Source organism: Diprion similis, chromosome 10 (assembly GCF_021155765.1).
Source record: "Diprion similis isolate iyDipSimi1 chromosome 10, iyDipSimi1.1, whole genome shotgun sequence".
In the NCBI taxonomy this organism is placed as follows: Eukaryota; Metazoa; Arthropoda; class Insecta; order Hymenoptera; family Diprionidae; genus Diprion; species Diprion similis.
The window spans coordinates 21,008,987-21,031,733 of NC_060114.1; the positions used below are offsets into that span (position 1 = coordinate 21,008,987).

The 22,747-nt window shown below is 33.0% G+C and overlaps 1 protein-coding gene across 9 annotated transcripts in view; it reads left to right on the forward strand.

Moving 5' to 3' along the window:
- The window catches only part of LOC124411981 (plasma membrane calcium-transporting ATPase 3), a 108,085-nt gene extending 90,128 nt beyond the window's left edge, over positions 1-17,957 (forward strand). For 2 of the 9 annotated variants that reach the window (XM_046891578.1, XM_046891584.1), the window contains 3 exons: positions 3,589-3,657; positions 11,526-11,774; positions 11,821-11,838. In XM_046891578.1, coding sequence (XP_046747534.1) covers positions 3,589-3,657; positions 11,526-11,747 — 291 coding nt within the window. In that variant the 3' untranslated portion in view covers positions 11,748-11,774; positions 11,821-11,838. Of the gene's footprint in view, positions 1-3,588; positions 3,658-11,525; positions 11,775-11,820; positions 11,841-13,385; positions 13,408-17,733 lie in introns of those variants that run through there. The other 7 variants (XR_006929725.1, XR_006929730.1, XM_046891580.1 and 4 more) reach the window with 6 other exon arrangements.
- Positions 17,958-22,747: the final 4,790 nt, after the last annotated feature.

The window sequence follows — 22,747 nt, forward strand, 5'->3', positions numbered from 1 at the left end:
TAAAAAAAAAATAAAATAAAATAAAAAAAAACTCACTTCTAAGTACGTATAATGCGATGGATTTTTTCTTCTTCTTCTTCTTATCTTTCTTCTTATTCTTATTCTACTTCTCGTTATTGCTTTTATTCTGTAATTCGGAACGAAATTGATTTGTCGAAAATCGATACACGTATTAATATAATAATAACAATGCACACGTGCTACCACACCATTATTTTCAATACATTTTTACCAAGTAAATAAGCTGAAGACATCTATGTGTATACATATTTCTACAGGGAAAATTGCGTACCTACACTAACATGCGACACGTGTGTGTGTTTGATTCTGCATCTGCACGCTGTTTACGAAAAATAAATGGCAAAGAAAGAGAAATTACAAATATTAAGGATATCACACAATATCGCATAAATCATATAAAGGTTCTTCGTATAGGCGATCTGATTCTATTATTATTATTATTGTCATTGTTATTATTACTACTACTACTACTACTACTACTATCATTATTGCACACGCGTACAGAAGATATTCTAACTTGAATTTTAGTTGTTTTGAATTATTTTTATTATTATTGTTTCACATTGTCCTTTATGTTTCTTTTTCGCGTTTAGTTTGTTTCTTTTCCTTCACAATCACGGATGCTACAGATAATTAATTATCTAAGTGAAGACAGCCCCTCGGTCTTCTGAAATAAAAATTCTAAACATTATGTCTACATGTTATATTATATCGCATGTATAATCGAACTGCTTTAAATCGACGCGCTCAAGATGTAGATGTAATTCCGTTAATCTTGTTTATAACTAATCATTGCAAGGATAATCATATTACTAACATGAAATGAAATGAGGGAAAAGGGTAATCATCCGGTTGGGGGAGAAAAATGAACTCAAAAATGGAAAAATAACAATCGTCATATGCGCATATATACTTGCTATTACATGTATAGGCATTTCTAGTAATGCTTGTAAAAGGTTGTATTTAAGGATATATACATACATACACGTTATATTCTATATGCATAAGTATGTATTATAGAAATTTGTATGTATGTGAGTCCTGAAATACCAATTTTGAGCGCCGCCCTAACCTAACCCTAATAGCGGTGAAAAAAAAATTCGTTACTTCATCAATACGATCAATTATCCTCGCGTCCTACAGTTCTACATTTTCATAATCAACACAGTGTGACAGTATATTATATAATTATTATACACTCACTTTCGCCACCGTAGAATACTTTAATTCTTACACACCGCTATACATATCTATATGTATATGCATACTGTACTCTTAACACGTATCTGTATCTTTGTTGTTTTCCCGCTCTTATTCTTCTTTCATTTATAAAGTTATGTCCCTTTTTTTTTTCCTTCTTCTTTGCGATGTCAATATTTATATAATTAACTATGTTTGTGGCTGGTCGCGTGAGTCGTAACTCCGTCGTTATACATTTAAACTAACCAAATTACATTATAATTATATACGCATACACGTTAATTGTCGTACATATGTCTAATAATCGTCGTCACATGCAGAACAAATATTATTCTACGCTATTTTATTCTGTTGCTTTTCTTCAACTATGCGGACGTTTCTCTTTTTCCGGATCACAATACACGCAGAACTCTTGATAAAAAAAAAAAAAAAAAAAAAAAAAAAACAAACATAGCTAAACATTACCTACAATGCACGAATATACTAATTCTCAATTTTTTTTCTCTAGAGGTTATCGACTCGCTAGAGTTTGTCCAGGCACTTGTGCGTATTTTTTTTTTTTTTTTCGTTTCTCCTTTTCACCAATACTTCTAAAAACCGATTTTCTTATCTCAAATTTATGCTTCCGCAACTATCAATCATCGATGTATAATCGGTGAGACAGTTAGTGCTGATAAAAAACCGACGGACATAGTATATCGCAGTATTCGAAGACGTGACTCACGCTCGCACCACTACCAATATTTCTTGTCAAAAGCAACCGATGATAGTTCGATTTCATAACATGAAAATTTATCATAGTAATTGAAAAAAAAGAAAACAAAAAAAAAAAAAAAATAACCTACAAGCCCTGCTTAGACCCAATTTTTTGTCACTGAGAATAAACAGTCTGTTTATGCTGCAGTCTACGCAATGATCTACATGTTTCTGGGCGCGAGAATGACTGATTGACCTGCTGTTTATGACAGGGTTTTAACAATGACAAAATGAACACGACCCAAGTCTAACGTCGAACTGCATCCACACGCAAAACCCTCTCATGAACAACAGGTCAATCAGTCATATATACGTATGTATTTGTCACACAATTACGTTGGACCTAGGAGTACGTCGTTAAAGAGATACGATGCGCTGTGTTCGATATCTTCACTTTATACACAGTCACGTTCTGTTGTTACATTTGTCGCTATTTGTCCCTTTACTCTTTCGATTCTTACTATACATAGGTAATGTAGGTTCCTTACCTACCTTTTGATACTACTCTCGTGTACCTATTCTTCGTATCTTGCTTATGTTATGCGTTCCCGTACGTTTTCATGATTCTACCTTATTCTATACTTATAATACTGTTTTCACTGCAGTGTCACGAGAACGTGAGCGGATAAGTTGAACTCCTCCACCTAACCTAACCCAATACCTAACTATTTTACTAGAAAACTCTTTGACAACCCCTGTCTCATCGGTCAAAATTGAAGTTTATAGATGTACACCAAAACTAACTCGAAACACATGTCTTCAGTGTAAATATGATCTATCGTTTTCTGCCAATTATTTTTCTCGCTCTTACTATGTATGAATACATACTACATATTACGTATATCCTACTTACTTACAATATCTTTATTTCTATGCTATACTATCCATATTATTACTCGGGCTATACGCATATTGTACAATATCTATGGCAACAACACTATGCCAGCATGATCAAAATCTAATCGACCTCTCGTTCTAATGAGCCTGGCTATATTCATCCTCTCATCGTCTTTGATGATAAGATCTGGTTCGAAGTTGCCTGAAGGTCGGTTGAAAAAAAAAGTGACGACGCGTCAAATTCCTAAATACCGGTGATGGGTTTGTCAGATGGCTGAATACACACTTTCATTTACATCTCACCGCGATTTTTCACATTCCTAACCTCACTTATACACCGGCATTTCAGTATCGCGAAAACAAGTGTATAACGCATACAAACTATGTATATATATATAACATACACGTGACACGTTGTACACGTATAACCCAGAATATATTACACTCATTTCAATCTTGATCGTTGTATTACAGACATGACAATTGTAACCGTAAAGTTTGAAACCTTTAATACTGCACTAAAAATTCGTCACGATTACTCAATCCGTACAAAAACATATTGGTTGAAAATCTCGGCAAACACGTTTTTATATTCTTCCAAACGAGCTCGGGGTGTGTGTATTTTATTTGTATCTTTTTTCTCTTGTTTCCTCTATTTCTGTTGGGTACGTTATTGTATACAAATGAATGAAGTACTTTGAACGTTCGAGAGCAGCTTGCTTCAAGTGCATCTCATGCCATACATAACCATGATGTTACCATTTACTCTTGAAGGTGATTGGTGGCGAGTTGCAGGAACGTTTGATACCGGTACCCTACAGCAAGAGCTCAACAGACCAAGCTGTAAGCGCTCTTCTTCTCTCTCACTGTCTCTATCTTCATCTATCTCTGTCTGTCACTCTATCTCTATCTTCTATCTATCTATCTATCTATCTATCTTCTATCTATCTTTCTCTATACTTACTCTCTCTTTTGAGCCTTATTATAATAACTCTTTTACTCACTTTATCATTCGCTGTTCTATGCTCTCTTCTGTAAGCTATTATAATACTTTTAAAGCGCATTTATTTTCACATGTGTATATATTTTTCTTTTGTTTTGTGTAAAAATTTATCTTGTTATACTGTAACCTGTTCGTTGTGCAGTATGTTATTGCGTAATAATTTTTATGCCTTTCCTATTACCTTTTCTTCCTATTATTAATTGTATATACAACTCTGTGTGTTGAAAACATTTGGCTTGTATTATATGCACGGCGATGACCCCACTCGTTAGACCTCGGTGGTGGAGCTCTTTCACTACTCTTTCAAGGCGCCGTGCGCAACGTTCTGCGCAGCCGAGCTGCGCGCAGAAAGTGAGGGACTGGTCAAACAAGTGCGGTTCGACTGTGCCTGTGTTTTAGAACAACTATTCACCCGCAGTTCCCATTTTCCTACCGTATACATCGTCAACTACCCTACGATCGACTGTCTGGATGTTATATCGATAAAAAATATTCCCTGACACGTTTGTCTACGGTTTACTCAAAAATCCAGCATGATCGTTCGTAGGGCGTTACACTCCGATCAGACTGAAACAACCCCGATTTGCAGCATAGTCTTTTGGCTTCAGCCGCATGCAGTTGCGCTTTCTAATCCAGAGTGTGGTATGAATGTGCCGCAGTTGAAGTATACCTCGAACTGTGCTGAAGCATAACATGAATGATTAGTGCGTGCGCTTCATATTTTTCTAATGGTTGTTAAAATGCGGATGATTGTTGAAGATATAACCCTGTATACATATAGACGCGTAATGCCGATACTATTATGAACAATCGTTGTGTATTTATGCTTGCTTTTCATTATTATACAAAGCATTTATACCTGCTCCTTCAGCTATACCGAAGTGAACGCCTGTAACATATCTACTGTTTATGCCGTTTGTTCTCGAACTATCTCAAGCGACAACGTCGGCAACACTGCGGGGCCAAATAGTAATTTCAATGAAAGAGTCGTCATGTGTATATCGTTATCGTTTCCTCTATCATTGTGCGATGAACCAAGGCCCAATCTCTTTCTGTCGTGTTCCGAAACATCCCTTTACCTCTGCCAAGCTGTTTCCTGTTCCAGAATTGTACTTTTACTGAAATTAAAAGTCAACTTCCGGTCACACGTGATAGTGTGATACCATTTTCGTTGTGGAAACATTCAATACCTGCCTACAGCCATACGAGCAGTACTTAAATTTGGACGTAAAGAGGTAGTCGATATCTAATCCTCATCAATCGACAATGAAAATACATCGTACAATCGCTTCTATTTGCTATTCAAGGCTTTCTTTAATTTTTTATATGTTTTTCCACTTTTTCGATTTATTAGCTTATGCTCAACATTGCATTTTTCATTCTTGTGCCGTATACACGTATAAATATTTATATATACATACAGTGATGCTTCTATTTTTAACAACCGCTTGTTCAAATGTCAATACAGAAGTCAAAAAGAAACAAAAAGGAAAAGAAAACTGTAAAAGTTATGTCCAAATTTCCTGTATTGAATGTGTGAAATGTTATAACTCCAGCTGCTAAACCCTTACGTCAATTTATCATGCATAACTTTTACCGTAGTTTCCATATACGCGTGTACCTCAACTATTTTCAGATTAACTACAGCAAATTCGAAAAACCAAGAAATAGATAATATTATCTTTGGATGTGGTAGCAACGGGAAGTGTAACCGTGAATTGCATTTGTACCATCAAATAGCAGGTTTATGCGTACAGGCGTAACAAGTATTTACATCGTATATATATACAAAAGAAAATACGAAAAAACTTTGCATTACTATGAAGTACGGCATTGCAAAACGTGATATGAGAACAGAAAAATAAGAAACAATATTAAAAAATCAAAGGAAACTAATTATTTTGAAAAACAATTTTATATTATTGTACAGACATATTATTCGATACAATAAGTATTGGTACTCATCGTCAGGCGAGTTTGGCACAAGTTATTTTTGTGTCGTCTCGTTTTTTTTCCCCCTATACTTTTTTACGTATAATTTTTTTTTTCCCTCCTTCTCACTGAATTCCACGAAGTTCTATACTTGTTCTTCTAATGAAAATCCTTACGCCTCTTATCCTTTTTCGATTACTTCTGAACATTTTTACCATCAATCGCATCAAGCTCATGTATAAAAATAATCCTCCCCCCCCCTCCCTCCGCCCTCCTCCACTACCTACAAATAAAAAAAAAAAAAAAAAAAAAAGAAAACTACACCCACACTTACCATATATACACCTGCCTATATCGACACGGAAAGTAATATGATGCCATGGTAAGTCCAAATAGCTATACTCATGTATAACCGTCGAAAAAGACCTCCGGCTGTATATTTTATCTTACACCCTCAGTGAATTTGGTAAATAATACCTGTGCCATTATTAATTTTGTGTTTAATAGTTGTTTAACCCTTAGAGGACTGAGGTCTGAGAATTTTCGAAAAATCTTTTTTTCTATAGAAAAGTGATCTAAAATCCGGAATATTGGACCAAATTAAAGTCAAACATTGGTAGGTCAATGACTTACGCCAAATGGCGTATTCCGGTCTTCTAGGAGTTAAACTGTTTTTCTTCTCAACACGATGTGATCAACACTTATTTACACAGATGAAGAAAATTATTATTCCCTGTGTGAGAATGCTGTTTCAAATTGAATCGTATACACACATGCGTCTAGATATTGCATTTTTTAAGTTCTTTTCCGTCTGTTATTCTCGATTCATGTTTTTTTTTTTTCATCTTCTTTTATCTATTATAAATGTATAATTTGCATCAGTAAAGTTCAGTTTGAATTTGATTCAGGTACAGAAAATAAGCATTAAATAACGTCGAACAGTCGTCATGCTAGATATTGGGATGAAAACAATAAAGACATGTAGGTTAAAACTTTATAGGTTAATGATCTTTGTGGCAAATGTTTTACAGCCGATTACAAGTCCGTGGTATAAGTTGGTCCTGGGACTAGCAAGGTAAATCTTTTCCTATAGATATATACGGTTCGTAAATCTAAATTGTCATATCTTTCATACCGTATTTTCATCTTTTACTTTCTTATCATTATCTTCTTTATTTTCGTTCATATTGTATACACGAGCATGAGAGCTTTCGGTGAAAGGATACAGCCGAGTGTTGCAAGTAATTGAAACACCGACAATAACACGATCTATTTATTAAAATTTTCTCTTGTTATACAAGTATACCTATAGGTATATACATATATATTATGTATATCATTCTTCAATATTACTTGTATTATTCCTATACTGCGTTGATTGACACAAATATGTATATATATAAGAGCTGCACATAGCAATTTTATCACAGCACTTTATTCTATTATTCATCAATAACAACTATAATATTCTATGCTGTAATCGATTTCTTACATTACATACTCGCCTTTGGGAACTTGAACATCTTTTCAAGGGGAAAGAAAGCGGAAAAAAGGAACGAAAAAATGACAATATCTGGACATTTTCTGTACATTAACTGTTTCGTCGTGCATTATTGTATACTTCTCTTCTTTAATCGTCTTTTTTCTATTTACATACCTTTTCTCGTTGGTCTTGACCATTAATTTTTATTTCAAATTTCAAACTATCTTGTCGTATACTACAATCCTTTGAACCTACTTTGGCTCATACATTACTTTCTGGTGCTTGCGACTTGACTATTCCTACCTATCTTGTAATACCCTATATATATGCATGTATGTATATATATATATGTTCATAATACATATTATACACATACTTGCATTTCCTATTAAGTATATACGTGTTAATAGGGCCACGTTACTCGTGCGTAGATAATACTTAATTAATTAGCCATACTTACGTGCCTTGAACCATCGTTCAATACCAATCTTATAATACACACATCCATAATACCCACCGTTTTTTTCTCTTTTACTAATATGAAACACATGCAGGCAATTAAACGGACGAAAGAGGAACGTGAACGAAGTGCTTTTAGTACGGTAGTTGGCTGCTGGTTTTGAGCTTGGAAATTACGCATAGTTAAAATACTCCGATCGTAACGGCAATACGAACTATTATCGTAGTGTAATTTGTATATAGATTGTACATCCGTGCGTCAAGTTCTAATGCCAACTCTTAATTTGATTTGCTGCAAATCAAGTTATTGCCTCTCTCTCTGTTGGGGCTAATAATGAATAGTTTCAACTGCCGTTACACGTTGCGACAATTAGATATTAATTTAACTCAGTAATTGTACAGGTTGAATTGAGGAATGCTTATAGCCATTACTCGGGTTATTCCTTATTTTATTAACACAACTCTACGCGTGTTCATAAATTAGACATTATGGCAAATATACAAGTAAATTGAGAGTCCGACACCTCGCCGCCTGGCGGGAGAAAATGGAAACTGACGGAATCGAATGTAGCCTATAACTCGCATCATATTGAAGTTAGTAATGTTATCGTAACGATTCATGCTGAGGAAAAACCGTCATTTCCCGATTCTCAGATTGTCTGAAATTCAGTAAATCGTAATCTGAACAAAACACAATCATATTTCGAAATTCTCAGTTCCTTCGAAAGCATTGTAAAATCAAGAAAATAGTGAGTTGTTTCCCTTCGATAACCTTACTAACTTCAACCTCGTTAATTCTCAAATGGTTTGACACGAGCTCGACTACTTACATCGTCTCTCAGTACTTTGTCTGTTTCTCCGCCGGCATGTAGTGCGAACGGATTTTCAAGTTTTCCCATTATAATACAGACGACACGGTATCCCGGTAAAAGTGTAAAGATGTACCTTTTATCCCCATAACTTGCTGTCCTCTTTCTTTGACACGTATTTTTTGGCTTTATTTTTTTACTTAATCTATAACTACATACATCTACTCAACTCGTACACAGTTTATAGTATCAATTTTGACCTTACTAATAATTACGATAACACCATATATACCTATATATAAAACCGAGTTACATCGCGTAATTCTTTGTATATACCATGTGTCTATGATGAAAGTGCGCATCTTATGCGCGTGCGTCAAGACGTTCGAATTTTTTGTTCAATTGTCAGAAAGTGTCCCTAGAAGCCCACCGTTAGCTGTGGGCTCCGAGGGAAATTTTCTGACAGTCGCGATTGGTATTGCGTCGGGTTTACAATCAAGCGGTAACTGTCGGCCAATGAAATTCGAGCGACTTTGACGCACGCGCATAAGGTGCGCACTTTCCTCGTGGACACACGGTATACATATATGCACCCTGCATAAAAGCCCACGAAGAATGTTACTGTAGCGTAAATCCTCAAAGCATGATTATTATCATGATTACTATATCGTTCTTGTTGTTGTTATTTTTACGTTATTATTATTGTTATTGATATATTATAACTACCACTGTTATTGTTATTACCGTCGCCCTTGACCAATCAGATATTTTTGGCAATTAATGAAACAAGACCTTTTAATCGTGTGAATCAGATATCGCAATAGTTTCTTTTTCGTTTACGTGTACCTTATTTCAGGATTAAAATCATCAAATATTGAGTACACCTAATATCTATGAATATTTTTGTAACACAAATTTTGCAACACATGCCGCCTACCGACACTTTTCCTAATTGTTTGGACATTTTTTGGTACGCATTATATGTGTTATTCAACTTGACGATTTTTTGGAAATCTGTTTTTTCGTTTTCACATATCATTTTTTTGTTTTCAGTTTATTTACGATCTACAAACAAATATATGTATTCCTCAAATATCTGTGTGCATATGCCTAATACATTAATTGTATGAGAATGCCTGCCCCTGCATGAGATATAGTGGTTTTATTTCTCACAGTTCCAACGCAAGTTATGTTAAATACATATATTATACTATATACATATAATGTTTTAATATTACGATGAAGCTTTGATTGTGTCCACGATGTTGTCTTGCCGCATCGTCGGTTAACAACACCTGAAATCTACCTCGTATATTAGAAAATGCGTAAGTATTTACCACCAGAATTTTTATATACCCGCTTTATGCATTACTTGGATTAACTCAATCTTTCAACGTGTCTACATCTATATACGTATTTATGTATCTATGTATATACATACGTATATAAATACACAAACACACACACACACATGGTGGTGGTACTCACGCTGATATACATATACATTACACCTGTTTATGTATATGCATCTACTTATACATCTGTTTTATATACGAGTATGTATACCTACATCTATTGCATGAAAAAGCAACAAAACCCCTATCAGTAGTCATGTTTACTGTGCTGTTGTCAAGATCGTGCTTACCGTTGTTACGGGAGAATATCATTTTAACTACATAGTGCATTATACATGTATAATATAAGTCCTTTCATTCACAATCGTACAGAGTGAGTTGCTGGTCATCTGTTAACAATTATTTACTTTTTTTTTTTTTTCATCTTCCTGTTGTCACTGCTTTCTTCCAACACTTCATTTGTTTGGAACATGTTTATTTGAAATTTTTTTTTTTTTTTTTCATCTTCTTTTATCTCTCATAATAATTGTCGCTATGATTTTACAAATGAAAATCATTGTCACCGATTTGCTTGAATAAAATAAATACTCGTCGTATCTATTGTATTGACACATATACGAAACAAGTTTACATCCTATTAAAGGTGAAAGTATTCTGGTAAAGTATGAATATCGATTGAATTTCAAGCAGATCCAAAAACACGCTTCTTTACATTTCAGCGATGTAGAATAAATCAGGAATAAGCTTATATACCATCTTATCAGTTAATCTGCGGGCTTTATGGTTAATATACACTCTGTACGTTGATTCAAGAGATTTGATAAAGTATGATACATTGTCGAACGTCATTAGATGGTTACGGATTTTCGAAGATCGTTTCAATCGCAAATCCGGTGATATTCTTGACTATACGAATATAAGACAGCAGATAAATTGTCGTTGATTCGATCGCGCGAACTGTTCGACAAAGTATCAGCCTTGATATGAAGCATCAATCAATGTTGGGTGGTTTATAGGTGCATGCGATATGTTGAAAAAGCAACTCAAAACCAAAACCCCCCAAATAGAAAAAAAAAAAAAAAAAAGAAAACAAAAAATGAAGAAAGAAAGAAAGAAAAAAAAAACAAAAGAATGGTTGATGCAAATATTTTACGTTTAGTTATCGGTTGTGGCCTAATTTTACATCATCTCCAATCGTTACAAACGCGAGACTTCTGTCAAGAAGTAACTCGAAACAATTGTACAGTCGGTCTGTTCGATACCATATAGTAAAACAAGTAAACCTCGGAGCAACGTTTAATCGATGGAATTATACTGCGCGGATAATGGAAAAAATTGATGAGGTTTAAGTTACGGTGAGGTTATGATAACGATTCATCAGAGGAGAAAAGAATCATTGTTGGGCAATTTTCGGATGACTTTCACGGAGTTGGCCTGGAAAGTCGAAAAGTTGGAAACTTCATCCTCGCAAAAATATCGAAACATCGGCAAATCGGGTCCGATCAGGTCGCGGCAGCCATCTTCCATTCATTCCCTAATCTAGAAGATTTTGAGGTTAAGGGTGAAAGTATGCTAAAATACGAAAATATGGTATCTGACAGACCAGCTGTACTTTGTTGATTACAAGGTTAATTGACATGGCTAACAGATTGTTATGGGATTAATTACAGATCCGCGTAGTCAACGCATTTCGACAAGGTCTAGACGCTCGCTATGGTGAGCACAGTAGTACCACCCTGGCGGAGGTACTTCGCAAGCAGTCATCACTCAGCAAGCGATTGTCGCAGACGAGCAGCATCGAGTACGCGGACAACAATCCCGACGAGCTGACCATACCAGAAATAGACGTCGAACGTCTATCGAGCCACAGTCACACCGAGACTGCAGTCTAGTCGTATATACCTAATACTTAATTAATGAATACAACATATGTATGTGTGTATATATATGAATATCATCTTTCATATATATACATGTATATATATATATACATATAGATATACATACATAAATACATACAATATACATACATACATATAGCATATACATATTATATACGATGTTTGTGGGTGTAATACGTGTGTACATATTATGTATCCATCTGATGTATACACAAACACACACACACACACACACACACAAACAGCGTCAGAATCTCATCGCATGGATAAATAAATCTCTGATTAAACACTTTATTGACACGTAACGTTGCAGCGCGTCAATTGCAGGCATGTCACGCGTTGTTGTAATTATTAGAATACATTATATAATATAAAAAAAATATTATATATATATATATATATATAAAAAAATTAATATAAGAGTACACAACACAAACACATTATATAATGTACACGGAAATGAAGGGGGGAAAAAGAAGAAGAAGAAAAAAAAAAAAAAAAGGGGGGGGGGAAACAGAAAAATTCACGCGTAAAATGGTTTGTAATTATAATAACATCGCAGACCCACCGTATATAAATATATATATATATATTATGTATACCTTAATAAGTATAAGCATAAAGTTTGGAAAACTTGGAAAAAAAAAACCAACAAAAAAAAGAAAAACAGCAACAACATTAAAAATATTGTACCAAAGTAATAACACCACTGCCTCCCCTGTTATAGCCAAACTGGTTACTCGAACGACAGTATATAAGTTATATTATACCCAGTGTTTTGACCATTCGATTTACATCCCTAATTAAGTAGAGACGTTTGGGCAGTGAAAGCAAAAAACGTTACGGAGTTGAAAACTTTGGAGTTTCATTTTCTAACGAAATATATCTGTTGAGATTTCGTAATACCGATGTATGTATGTATGTTTTGTAGGGATTCTAATGCGCTCAAGCCTGAGTTTCAATTGAATTCGACATTTTTAGTTATCGCATACATTGCGAAAGATTTGATTTTGCTGATTGGCTACTGCCTATATTGTGTCAATGACTTAGCAATTACGCTTAAGAGAGAGGTGAAGAAAAACGAGAGAAAAGCTAAAAATCTAAAGAGAAAACGACTAACGTACTTTCTGTCGGGACACTGAGTAGACACGAATCCATATAAATGATATTATATATTTGTCAGTTAAATTCGACAGCGTTAAGTATAGGGTATCTATATTATAACTATTATTCTCGAACACCTCCGAGCGAGTATTTTTAATCAGAAATGAAACTATAATAATATATCTATGTATACAGAAATATGTAAAGTTCAGAATAATAAGAATCCGATGGATTGAAATGCTGAATCGGAGGTGAACTGACGAGGGCAAGTTAAATAAATAAATCCATAGGATCCGTAGGAGGAAGAACAGAAACGACAGCACAGAAGTGAAAAAAGAAAATACCGAAGGAAGAAAAAAAATACATCAGAAAACGAAATAAGCTGGCTCTAAACTGAAAGAGAAATAAAGGGACTAAAAGAAGGAGGAAAATCATCGATGAACAAACATAATTGTTCATTTGTGATATTTTGTTGTTAATTAAATTTTATTTATACACCTACAATATGCATATATATGTATACGTATACACACATATATATGTATACGTATAATATTGCGAATGCCACAGAGGAGAAAGCAAGTAAATAAATAAATAAATAAACAAATGAATAATACTAAATTTCGCCGAGTGTTTTGTAACGTATCTTTTAATAAGTGATTAAATTATCGTCTAAACACGGTCAACTCGCTAGCTGAAAAAAATAACAATACGTCGAAAAAAAAAAATACTTTTCTTGCCAACGGTATATTTTATCAAGCGTATTGTAAATAATTGTTTGGACGATATACGTATACGTAAATAAACAACCGCAACAATATATATAAAAAAGTAACGAAATAGAGAGAAAGATATATGTTATCTGTACGAATAGCTGTTGATTATAAAAAAAAAAGTAACCGAAGAAGAAAATGGTTGGGACAGAAAAAACAAAATTAATTCGATAATGAATTATGAATATTTATATGTTAGAAAATGTAAATATTCTAAATCAAGTTCTCAGTTGAACCGCATTGTGCTTGACATTCCATCCGAATTGGCGGTAGTTTTATTGAAATTAAACTTGACAAATCTCTGCGTCATCGATTCAGATTCAAAACGTCACATCCCCACGTACCTATCGGTCTATTACCTTACCGTGCACCTCTGCACAATTTCCGCAGCAACACGTTCCACCAATTCTGCTGCTTCTGTAATTCAAAATCAAAGAATGGGATTAGCATGAAAAAAAAAAGACGAGTTAATGAAGCGTGGAAATTGATAGTAACACAACATTCGACACGTAAACTTCATAAATCGAATCTGTCAACAATCTGTACATTCTTACATAAGAAGAAAATACACACACACACACACACACGCACTTGAAACGAGATGGAATGGAACACACAGTATTAACCGCTATACGTGTATACATATTCTATATAGGCCGTGTAAAAAGTTATCGAAACGTAACTATAATATAGGCGATTTGAAAAGCAGAATAAAAAAAAATAAAAAACAACAACAACAACAACAACAAAAAAAAAAAAAAAAAAGAACGAAGACTAATGAAAATAATTGATAAAACCACATTAATTACAAAAACGAAAAAGAAAAAATATACACACATGCACCCACACGTATATACATATGCATATAGATATTTGTGTGTGTGTGTGTGTGTGTATATATAAATAAAGTATGTATAGAGAAATCATAAATGCATTCAAATATTGTACGATTCGAATTGAACATACTTAATAGTCATAATTTTTACAAGATTATTATTATTATCATCATTACTATTACTACTACCACTACTATTACTATTACTACTACTAATACTACTACTACTACTACTACTACCATTATTATTACTACTACTACTACTACCACACCGCTACTACGACTACTACTACTATTACTACTAGCACTGCTAATACTATTATCATTGCTTTAATTGATATTGTTATTACCACTCTCGCTACGATTATGTCACTTGATTTTCATTTCAATTGTTATCTTCATTGCTAACCGTATATCTATATAATCTAGGTGTAAAATAGCGTGTGCATGATGTACCGATGTAAGATGGGTACAAGTTAAAACGATCCGATGACATGGCGCACCTAAATTGAATCTAATCGGTACTTACATTTTTCTGTATTGCGCGTGTCGTTCGTACTCTGCAATATTATAATCAATATAATTACGTATAACGTAAGCTGCATCCTTCAAAACGATTCCAACAGACTTATGGCCGTTATAGAACTATACAAATTTATAATCTCTTTATGTGCACATGCAGCCTACCCATACTTTTATCTATTATCATACCACGTTGTACCAACGATTGGAGAAACGCATATACTCAGGAATCAGTCGCGCTCGATGTTCAAAAAAATCCATTAAACTAGAATCGTTCGAAATGTGACTAAAGAAATTCCCTAGATTTTCTTTCTCACTGTTCATCGATGAACGAGAGTAAAATTGCACCATTTTTTTTTTTTTTTGGTTTCTTTTTCCTTCTCTTTTGTACCGCTGCATTTTAAACGTTTCATTCATCTTGTTGTAATTATTACTATCATAGTATCGTTATTAATAATATTATTTTTAATGATTTTCGTACAGTATATCGACACCATCGATATTCTCTGTATCAAGCGAGGGAACATATTCAAATTTTATTCACCAACAATTTGGCAAAACGTATGCTGAACACTTTTTAATATATATATATGCAATGACACTGCCATCACGACTGGATTCCGTTGTCGAATATGGACTACGTATACTTTATCACAGTACTTAGACGACGAGCAGTTATTAATGAATATTTATTAATTCTCTGTATGTCAGCAACGATACGCGCAGTATAGTCAAACGATTATGTAAGAATAAACCATATAAATTTAAAAAACAACAGTAATAACAATAATAATGTTATTACTGTTATAATATTATAGAACGCAATAATGATATTCAAAAACTACACGGGGGAGGTGGTAAGGTTTGAAGAGATTTAAACAACTGTTTGAGAGAGAGAGAGAGAGAGAGAGAGAGAGAAAAATTGTGTATATACGTATATATAAATATGTATATATGTTTGTAATATATATTTACATATATGCACGGATTATGTAGCTTATAGTTTCGGAAAGGGTCGTCGGGGCTGTTTACTAAACCTGTAATAGATCTTGAGGTTCATTCCCAGTCTATTCTGTTGTATATTATCTTGTATACAGTGATGTCGAAGGTATAATAGAGATCGAGTCACCAAAAACTTACTCAACTTTCTTACTCAAGTTTTCTCGATTCAACTTGTTCCGAAGGCACAGTTTACTTAACGTTAACTAAATGGAAATATCGTAGCTTCTCAACTCTCGTGCGGTATGTTGCGACAAGCTGAAAAGTGTTCGTGTCTCTTTGATGTAATATCTATGTGTACGCAGAATCAACCGTCAGCAATATTTTTTTAAAACACAATAATATTCCAGCTTCTGATCTACGTCGCGGATCATTAATTGACAAAAGAAAGTTCGCACGGAGAAACAAACGTAGAATCATAATAGTAGTAGGAAATGTCTGATATTTTTTTTATTTACAGTCAGTTGGTCAACAGGTCAATGTGTATGTATATAAATGTTATATATGTATACATATTTGATATACTTGCATATATAATGGACAAGTTTGAGTTTCTCTTTAAACAAATTAACGATACTTTTAACCGAAAATAATGCGCAAGGAAACAACACTCGCCAACTTAATGATTTATCAAAGAGAGAAGCGAAAAGCTCGGAGATAGATTATATAAGAAATTATAACGACGATGACGACGATGGCGATGGCGATCAGACGGAAAGTAAAAAAATACATACCTGTAAGAAAGCAAGGAGAAGATAACAACAAAGACAACAGAAAGAAAACGTGAAACCGACATGTGTGAATTATCCAAATCCAAATGTATTGAGCCGAAAGAATTAAAAATTCACTATGTGTCTTGTGACTTGGTGATTAGTTACTTATTAATTACTGAAAAAAAAAAAAGATTTAGGAAAGAAATGCAAAAAAAAATTCTAAAAAAAGAAAGAAAAAAAAATTGCGAATTTGAAATGAGAAGAGGGAGAAAAAGAAGAAGAAGAAGAAGAAGAAGAAGAAGAAGACGAAGAATGAAGATGATTAATCATTAGACGAATAAAGAATATATAGAAATTATTGTATTCACATAATTACAAAGAATGAATGATTAATTATTATATATACATACATACATACATACATACATACATACATACATACTATGAATGAAAAATTGCTACTTAACACTATTCCTATATCCTCTTACAATTAAACTTTACTACATCAATACCTATTATAATACAATATCTAAGGTTCTAAATGAAAAGGAATTAAATTAAATAAAGTATAAAACTATTCTATGGTCATATAGTTTGGTGTTGCGAGCAATGAAACTTACGTTACAACACTGTCTAATTTTTTTGCAATATCATTACTTCCTTCGAGTATCTCGGTGAGATCGCTACACTAATCCTAATAAGGCTGTATCAAAATCGTTTTGGCATTTTTATTATTCATAACTGATTTCATGCATTCAAATAGTTTGTTAACCCAACTTGCATATTATCACTTTCTGCGATCAGCTTTAAATGCTTCGTTCAAACTTTGCCTTCGTCGGGAAGGCATGAATAGGTTCATAATAATGGATTCGAACTTCGTGCGTAGTTGTTGTTATTATTAATATTACCATTATTATTGTTACATTTATTATAATTTACATGAAAGTATATTTATAACAATTATGATCACGTCGCGTGACATGAGAAAAAAAATAACGGATAACAAAATATATATGTATATATATAATATAATACATATACATCTATATATATATATATATATATATATATATACACATATACATAATAAACTGCAATGTGTAAATTCATAAAATACATAACCTAAATAGACGGAACACAAAAGCGACTTTATACATAGTATACATATTTGTATACATACTTATCCTGCGTAATAGATATCGTATACATATATGTATTTATATAGATACAACTGTTTGTAATAAAAATGGTTAAACTATATAACGACCTACGCATAAGTAAGACTATTTAAGTACGTGATTATCCACAATAACAAGTAAATTCAAATACTTTATTATTATCTGTGTACGTATGTGCAGAAGTATTTACACGTACACAGGTAATATATTATAATAAATAGCAAAGTAATAAGGAAAAATAATAATATTAATTAATAAACAACATTGAAGAAGTTGTGCTGGTGGTGAAAAAACGACGATCGATAAAAAACAAGAAACAAAAAAAAAACAAAAAAAAAAAAACATTAAAAACGTACGTATATATTATACGTTATTATAGGGGGGGGGGGGGGGGGGGGGGGGGGTCGTTGCAGCGTGCATGCAAATTGCTGGATACTTTTTCTTGGAGAAAAATTGCGACAGTGGAATAGAAATTGAAAGACGCGGAAAAAAAAAGAAAATTGATATAAAACTAAAATAACTCGACGCTTTACGCGACCTATTAAATAAAGAAAAAACTCGGTGCTGCAATCTGACCTATTATTTTCCGTTCGCTTGTCCCTATATGTTATCGAGATTCTTTATCTGTGCTGCTGTGTTAATCTTCGACCGTTAAAATACACGACAGGAGAATTTCTAGGAATATTCAGAACGATCTCATAAAGCTCCGATATTTACTTAAATAATGTATATTTTTACGTGGAACAGAAGACAGAAAGAGAAAATGGGGTTGAAGATTCAAGAAGGAATTAAGGGAAGAGCCTTAGCGACAAATCCTGAGTGTTTATTTTTTTTTATTTTTTTTTTATTTATTTTTTTTTTCAATTGTTAATTTTTTCACATAATATACCTGTGAATACAATATACATATTTATGTACATACATACATGAAATTAATAATTATATTTGGGTACCTATAAGAAAGAGGAACAAGCGCTTAAATTGCAGTGCAGCATATAATATTATATTATTAACAAGGTGACTTAATAGATTCGGTAGTTATATATTGTATATGTATATTATATATATTTATATGTATATGTATGTATGTACATGGAAAGTAAGTAAAAAGCAGAATGAAATGAAACTGCATCGCGTATATTTATAAACTATATAAATATATATATATATACATATATGTAAAAGTAAAAGTTTAAATTTAAAAAAAGAAAAAGAACAAAAAAAAAAAATAAAAAATTTAATAAAATAAAATGAAACAACCCATGGAGAAGTATAATCTCACAGACCTATAAATATACATATGATAAAAAAAATTCATCAAGTGAATAATTATGTATACCTACCACAGAGTTATATATATATATATATATATATATATATATATATAATGTGAAAATACGGGGAAGCGATTTCGTTGCAATTACGCGCTCCTGCGACCGGTCTGACAATTAATGCGTAGACAGAAATTGTCGGCAGTCACTCGCGAACCGCCGAACAGGTCGGATCGTTGAACCTAACCTTATAAATTAGTCGCTGATTTGGCAACGTTGCAACGGGACGAGTTCCACTGTGTTCAGTGTATATATATTATATACTTATTAAATTTAATCGACTATACATAATATATACTAATATATTTGAAAGCCCCGTTATAACCTCCACCTTATCCTAATTCTCCTACCTCCTCAGCTCCTCCTTCTCATTAAATATATTACACATACGCGTATATTATATATATATTATACATATAGGTATAAATAAATTGAATATTATACACATTATACATAATACCATGATACATAAATGTAAATCTTTTCAAAAGCTCGACGTGAGAAAGTCGTTGACATACATAATACATATATACATATATATATACATAGCGTATATGATTATATCAGTTTTGTTATTGTATTAATTGATTATAAGTATATGAATCGAGTTTATGGTGTTTCCATTTTCTCTGGGTTTTTTTCTCCTTTTTTTTTCGTTTGTTGGTCTTTCCGTATAATTCGTGGGAATAACGATATTACTATATACAATTGTTAAGTATTGCAAATTATTAAGAAAAGCTTCTATACCAAAACTTACATGTGTATATATATATATGTGTATATATATATATATACATATACACATACCTATGTATGTATATATACGTATCTATATACCTATATTATTGTTACGGCCTTTCATCATTTTCTTCCTGCTATTATTATATAATAATACTGACCCGCGTTTTAGGATATAAGCAATCTGTACAGCTCGTCGTAGCAGAGCTTTCGGTGAAAAGATGAAAAAAAGATACTGATTTATGTAGACAGACAAGCAACCTAATATAAATTAATTGGTATTAAGAGAGAGAGAGTGAAAAAAAAAAAAAAAAAAAAATATAAGATGAAGAAAAATTCATACATTATACATATAAAGAATCATGTTATTTATATTAGAGAGGTTGATTACACGCCGCTTGTTAATTATTATAAATAAAAGAGGTAAATCACAATATTCATTTATCTACTTTACGTTTTATTTTTAATTTTTTCATTTCATACACATTTACCACCACATATATATATATATATATATACACACACACACACACATTATATATGCCTACATGTATATTTATACGTATACATACTACGAGAAAAATCACCCGGCGAGTCCAACCGACTGATCCGCTGTGACGTGTCGCAAGATGAATCTTTTTTTCTTCAAGAAAATTAACGATAAAATCTGTCGTTCGACTTGCTTTGCGTTAAGAACGGCATTGGTGCATAACGAACTAATAGTTCGAAGAGACTGGATCGGATCCTTCCCCGGATGTTAACAGCTGATTTAATTGGTAATATCGTCGAATCTTTTTCTCTCTGTGAATATGTGTATATTTATATATCAATGTATACACACACAAACACACACACACACACACACACACACACACAGACACATGTATATAATTGTTATTTTAGTAACACCTTATTATAACAAACGAACCAAAAAAAAAAAAAAAAAGTCGGACCGGTTTAAATATTTTCACGAAGTTTATTCGGATGACGCGTTATACCTACTATTATGTTTTCACCCAATGGAAATAACCATTGGCCGAACTTTTTCTAAATGCACTAAAATAGCAGGTGACGATGACTATACTCGAGAGTCACGGTAAACATATTATTGTCCGCGAATAAAGAAAATAAATAACTTCGTTATACTGACGTGAGAGTGTAAAGCCATATTTTTCTGTCGTTACTGTTATTCATTAATTAGTATAGATATTGAAGTAATTTAAATAAAATGATAATATCCAGTTGTTGCAGTTACATTAAAAGTATATAATATACAAAATCGACACGTTTCTTTCTATACGAAACTTTATTATTCACTCACCAATTTATTATATACACATACATTTATTATTTGTCATCATTTTTCTTACTATTATACACATTTCGTCATCGAAATATATTATACCTGAAAATTCCTCAAATAAACTGAAACCAGCACTATAGATACTATATCTCTATATAGTCATTATAGTATATCATCGTATGAAATGGTATAATTTCATTTCACGTCCCTTTGCAATTGTTCATGTACAGTCGACTCTCGTTAATTCGAAACTCGAGGGACTCTTAAAATATTACGAATTATCGAGTGTTCGTAATATCAAATTACCGAGTGCATCAAAATGTATTGATTTGGTTCGAAATATCAAGAGATTTTCTAGGGAACTCGTGATAACTTTGAATTATAGAGCGGTTCGAATTATCGCAGGTTTGAATTAACGAGAGTCGACTGTATATGTATATTGCATACCTGCATACATGTGTTCATTGTGTATGGATGAATGCACGTATCATGCGGTATGACATGGTCATGTGGGCAGTTGGCAATGCTGCTTGACAATGACGGACTCAAAGACCTAAATTCAGGTTAGAGAACACCGAACCCAAATATCATTGCCTGTTGTCCATGACTATACGGTCTATATAATTATTGTTGGACCACGCGAAAGAATATAGTTTTGTTGGCATAATCGTAAACGATGCACAGGCAAGCACTATAATTATGCATACGTACATAATACGTATCTTAAAAAGGATGAGATGAAAAATTTGTTTGCGACTTGCCGTAAACTTATATATCCGCTTTGTGTATGCATATATATGTATATATTACATATACATGTATATGTATATGTATATAACATACATGTATATTTACTTATTTATTTATCGTAGACGTACGTATAATTATTTTTGTTACAATAGAAATTGTGAAAAAGGAAAAAAAGACGAAAACAAATTGAGAAAAAAAAAATAAAAAAAAAAAACCAAAAACAAAAAAAGTACGAAACGAAGAGGGAAGGAAAAAAACAGAAAAAAATCCACTTGAAACAATTGGTGCCGTGGGTTCAGTCTTGCCTGCGATGTAAATAAAGCACTGCCCCACACTTTACCTGACAAAGCGGACTGGTCCGCAATGAGTGATAAAATAAAAAAAAAAAACAAAAAAAAAAAAAACAAAGTCATGAATTAAAATAAAAGCAATGCAATATTAGCGAGGATATGCCGTCTTAAGAAATCGTTTCGCAAAGTGTCGATTTCGAAAATCGCTGACTTTATACTCCCCGCAGTGTATGCAACTTGAGAAACAATTTCAAGTAAAAAGCGCCTATATAAGGGGGGTCTGGATCGAGTTGCATGCACGTCACCCGTTGTCACGGGATGCCCCATAAGTGCTCATGACAATTATGAGCTATTTTTTCTGTTTCGATTTTAACCCCCTCAAGATTAAATGTGCTGTTGGCGTGATCTTTCCCGCCATCTTGTAATACCGATGGGTATGGTCCCCATGAATATAT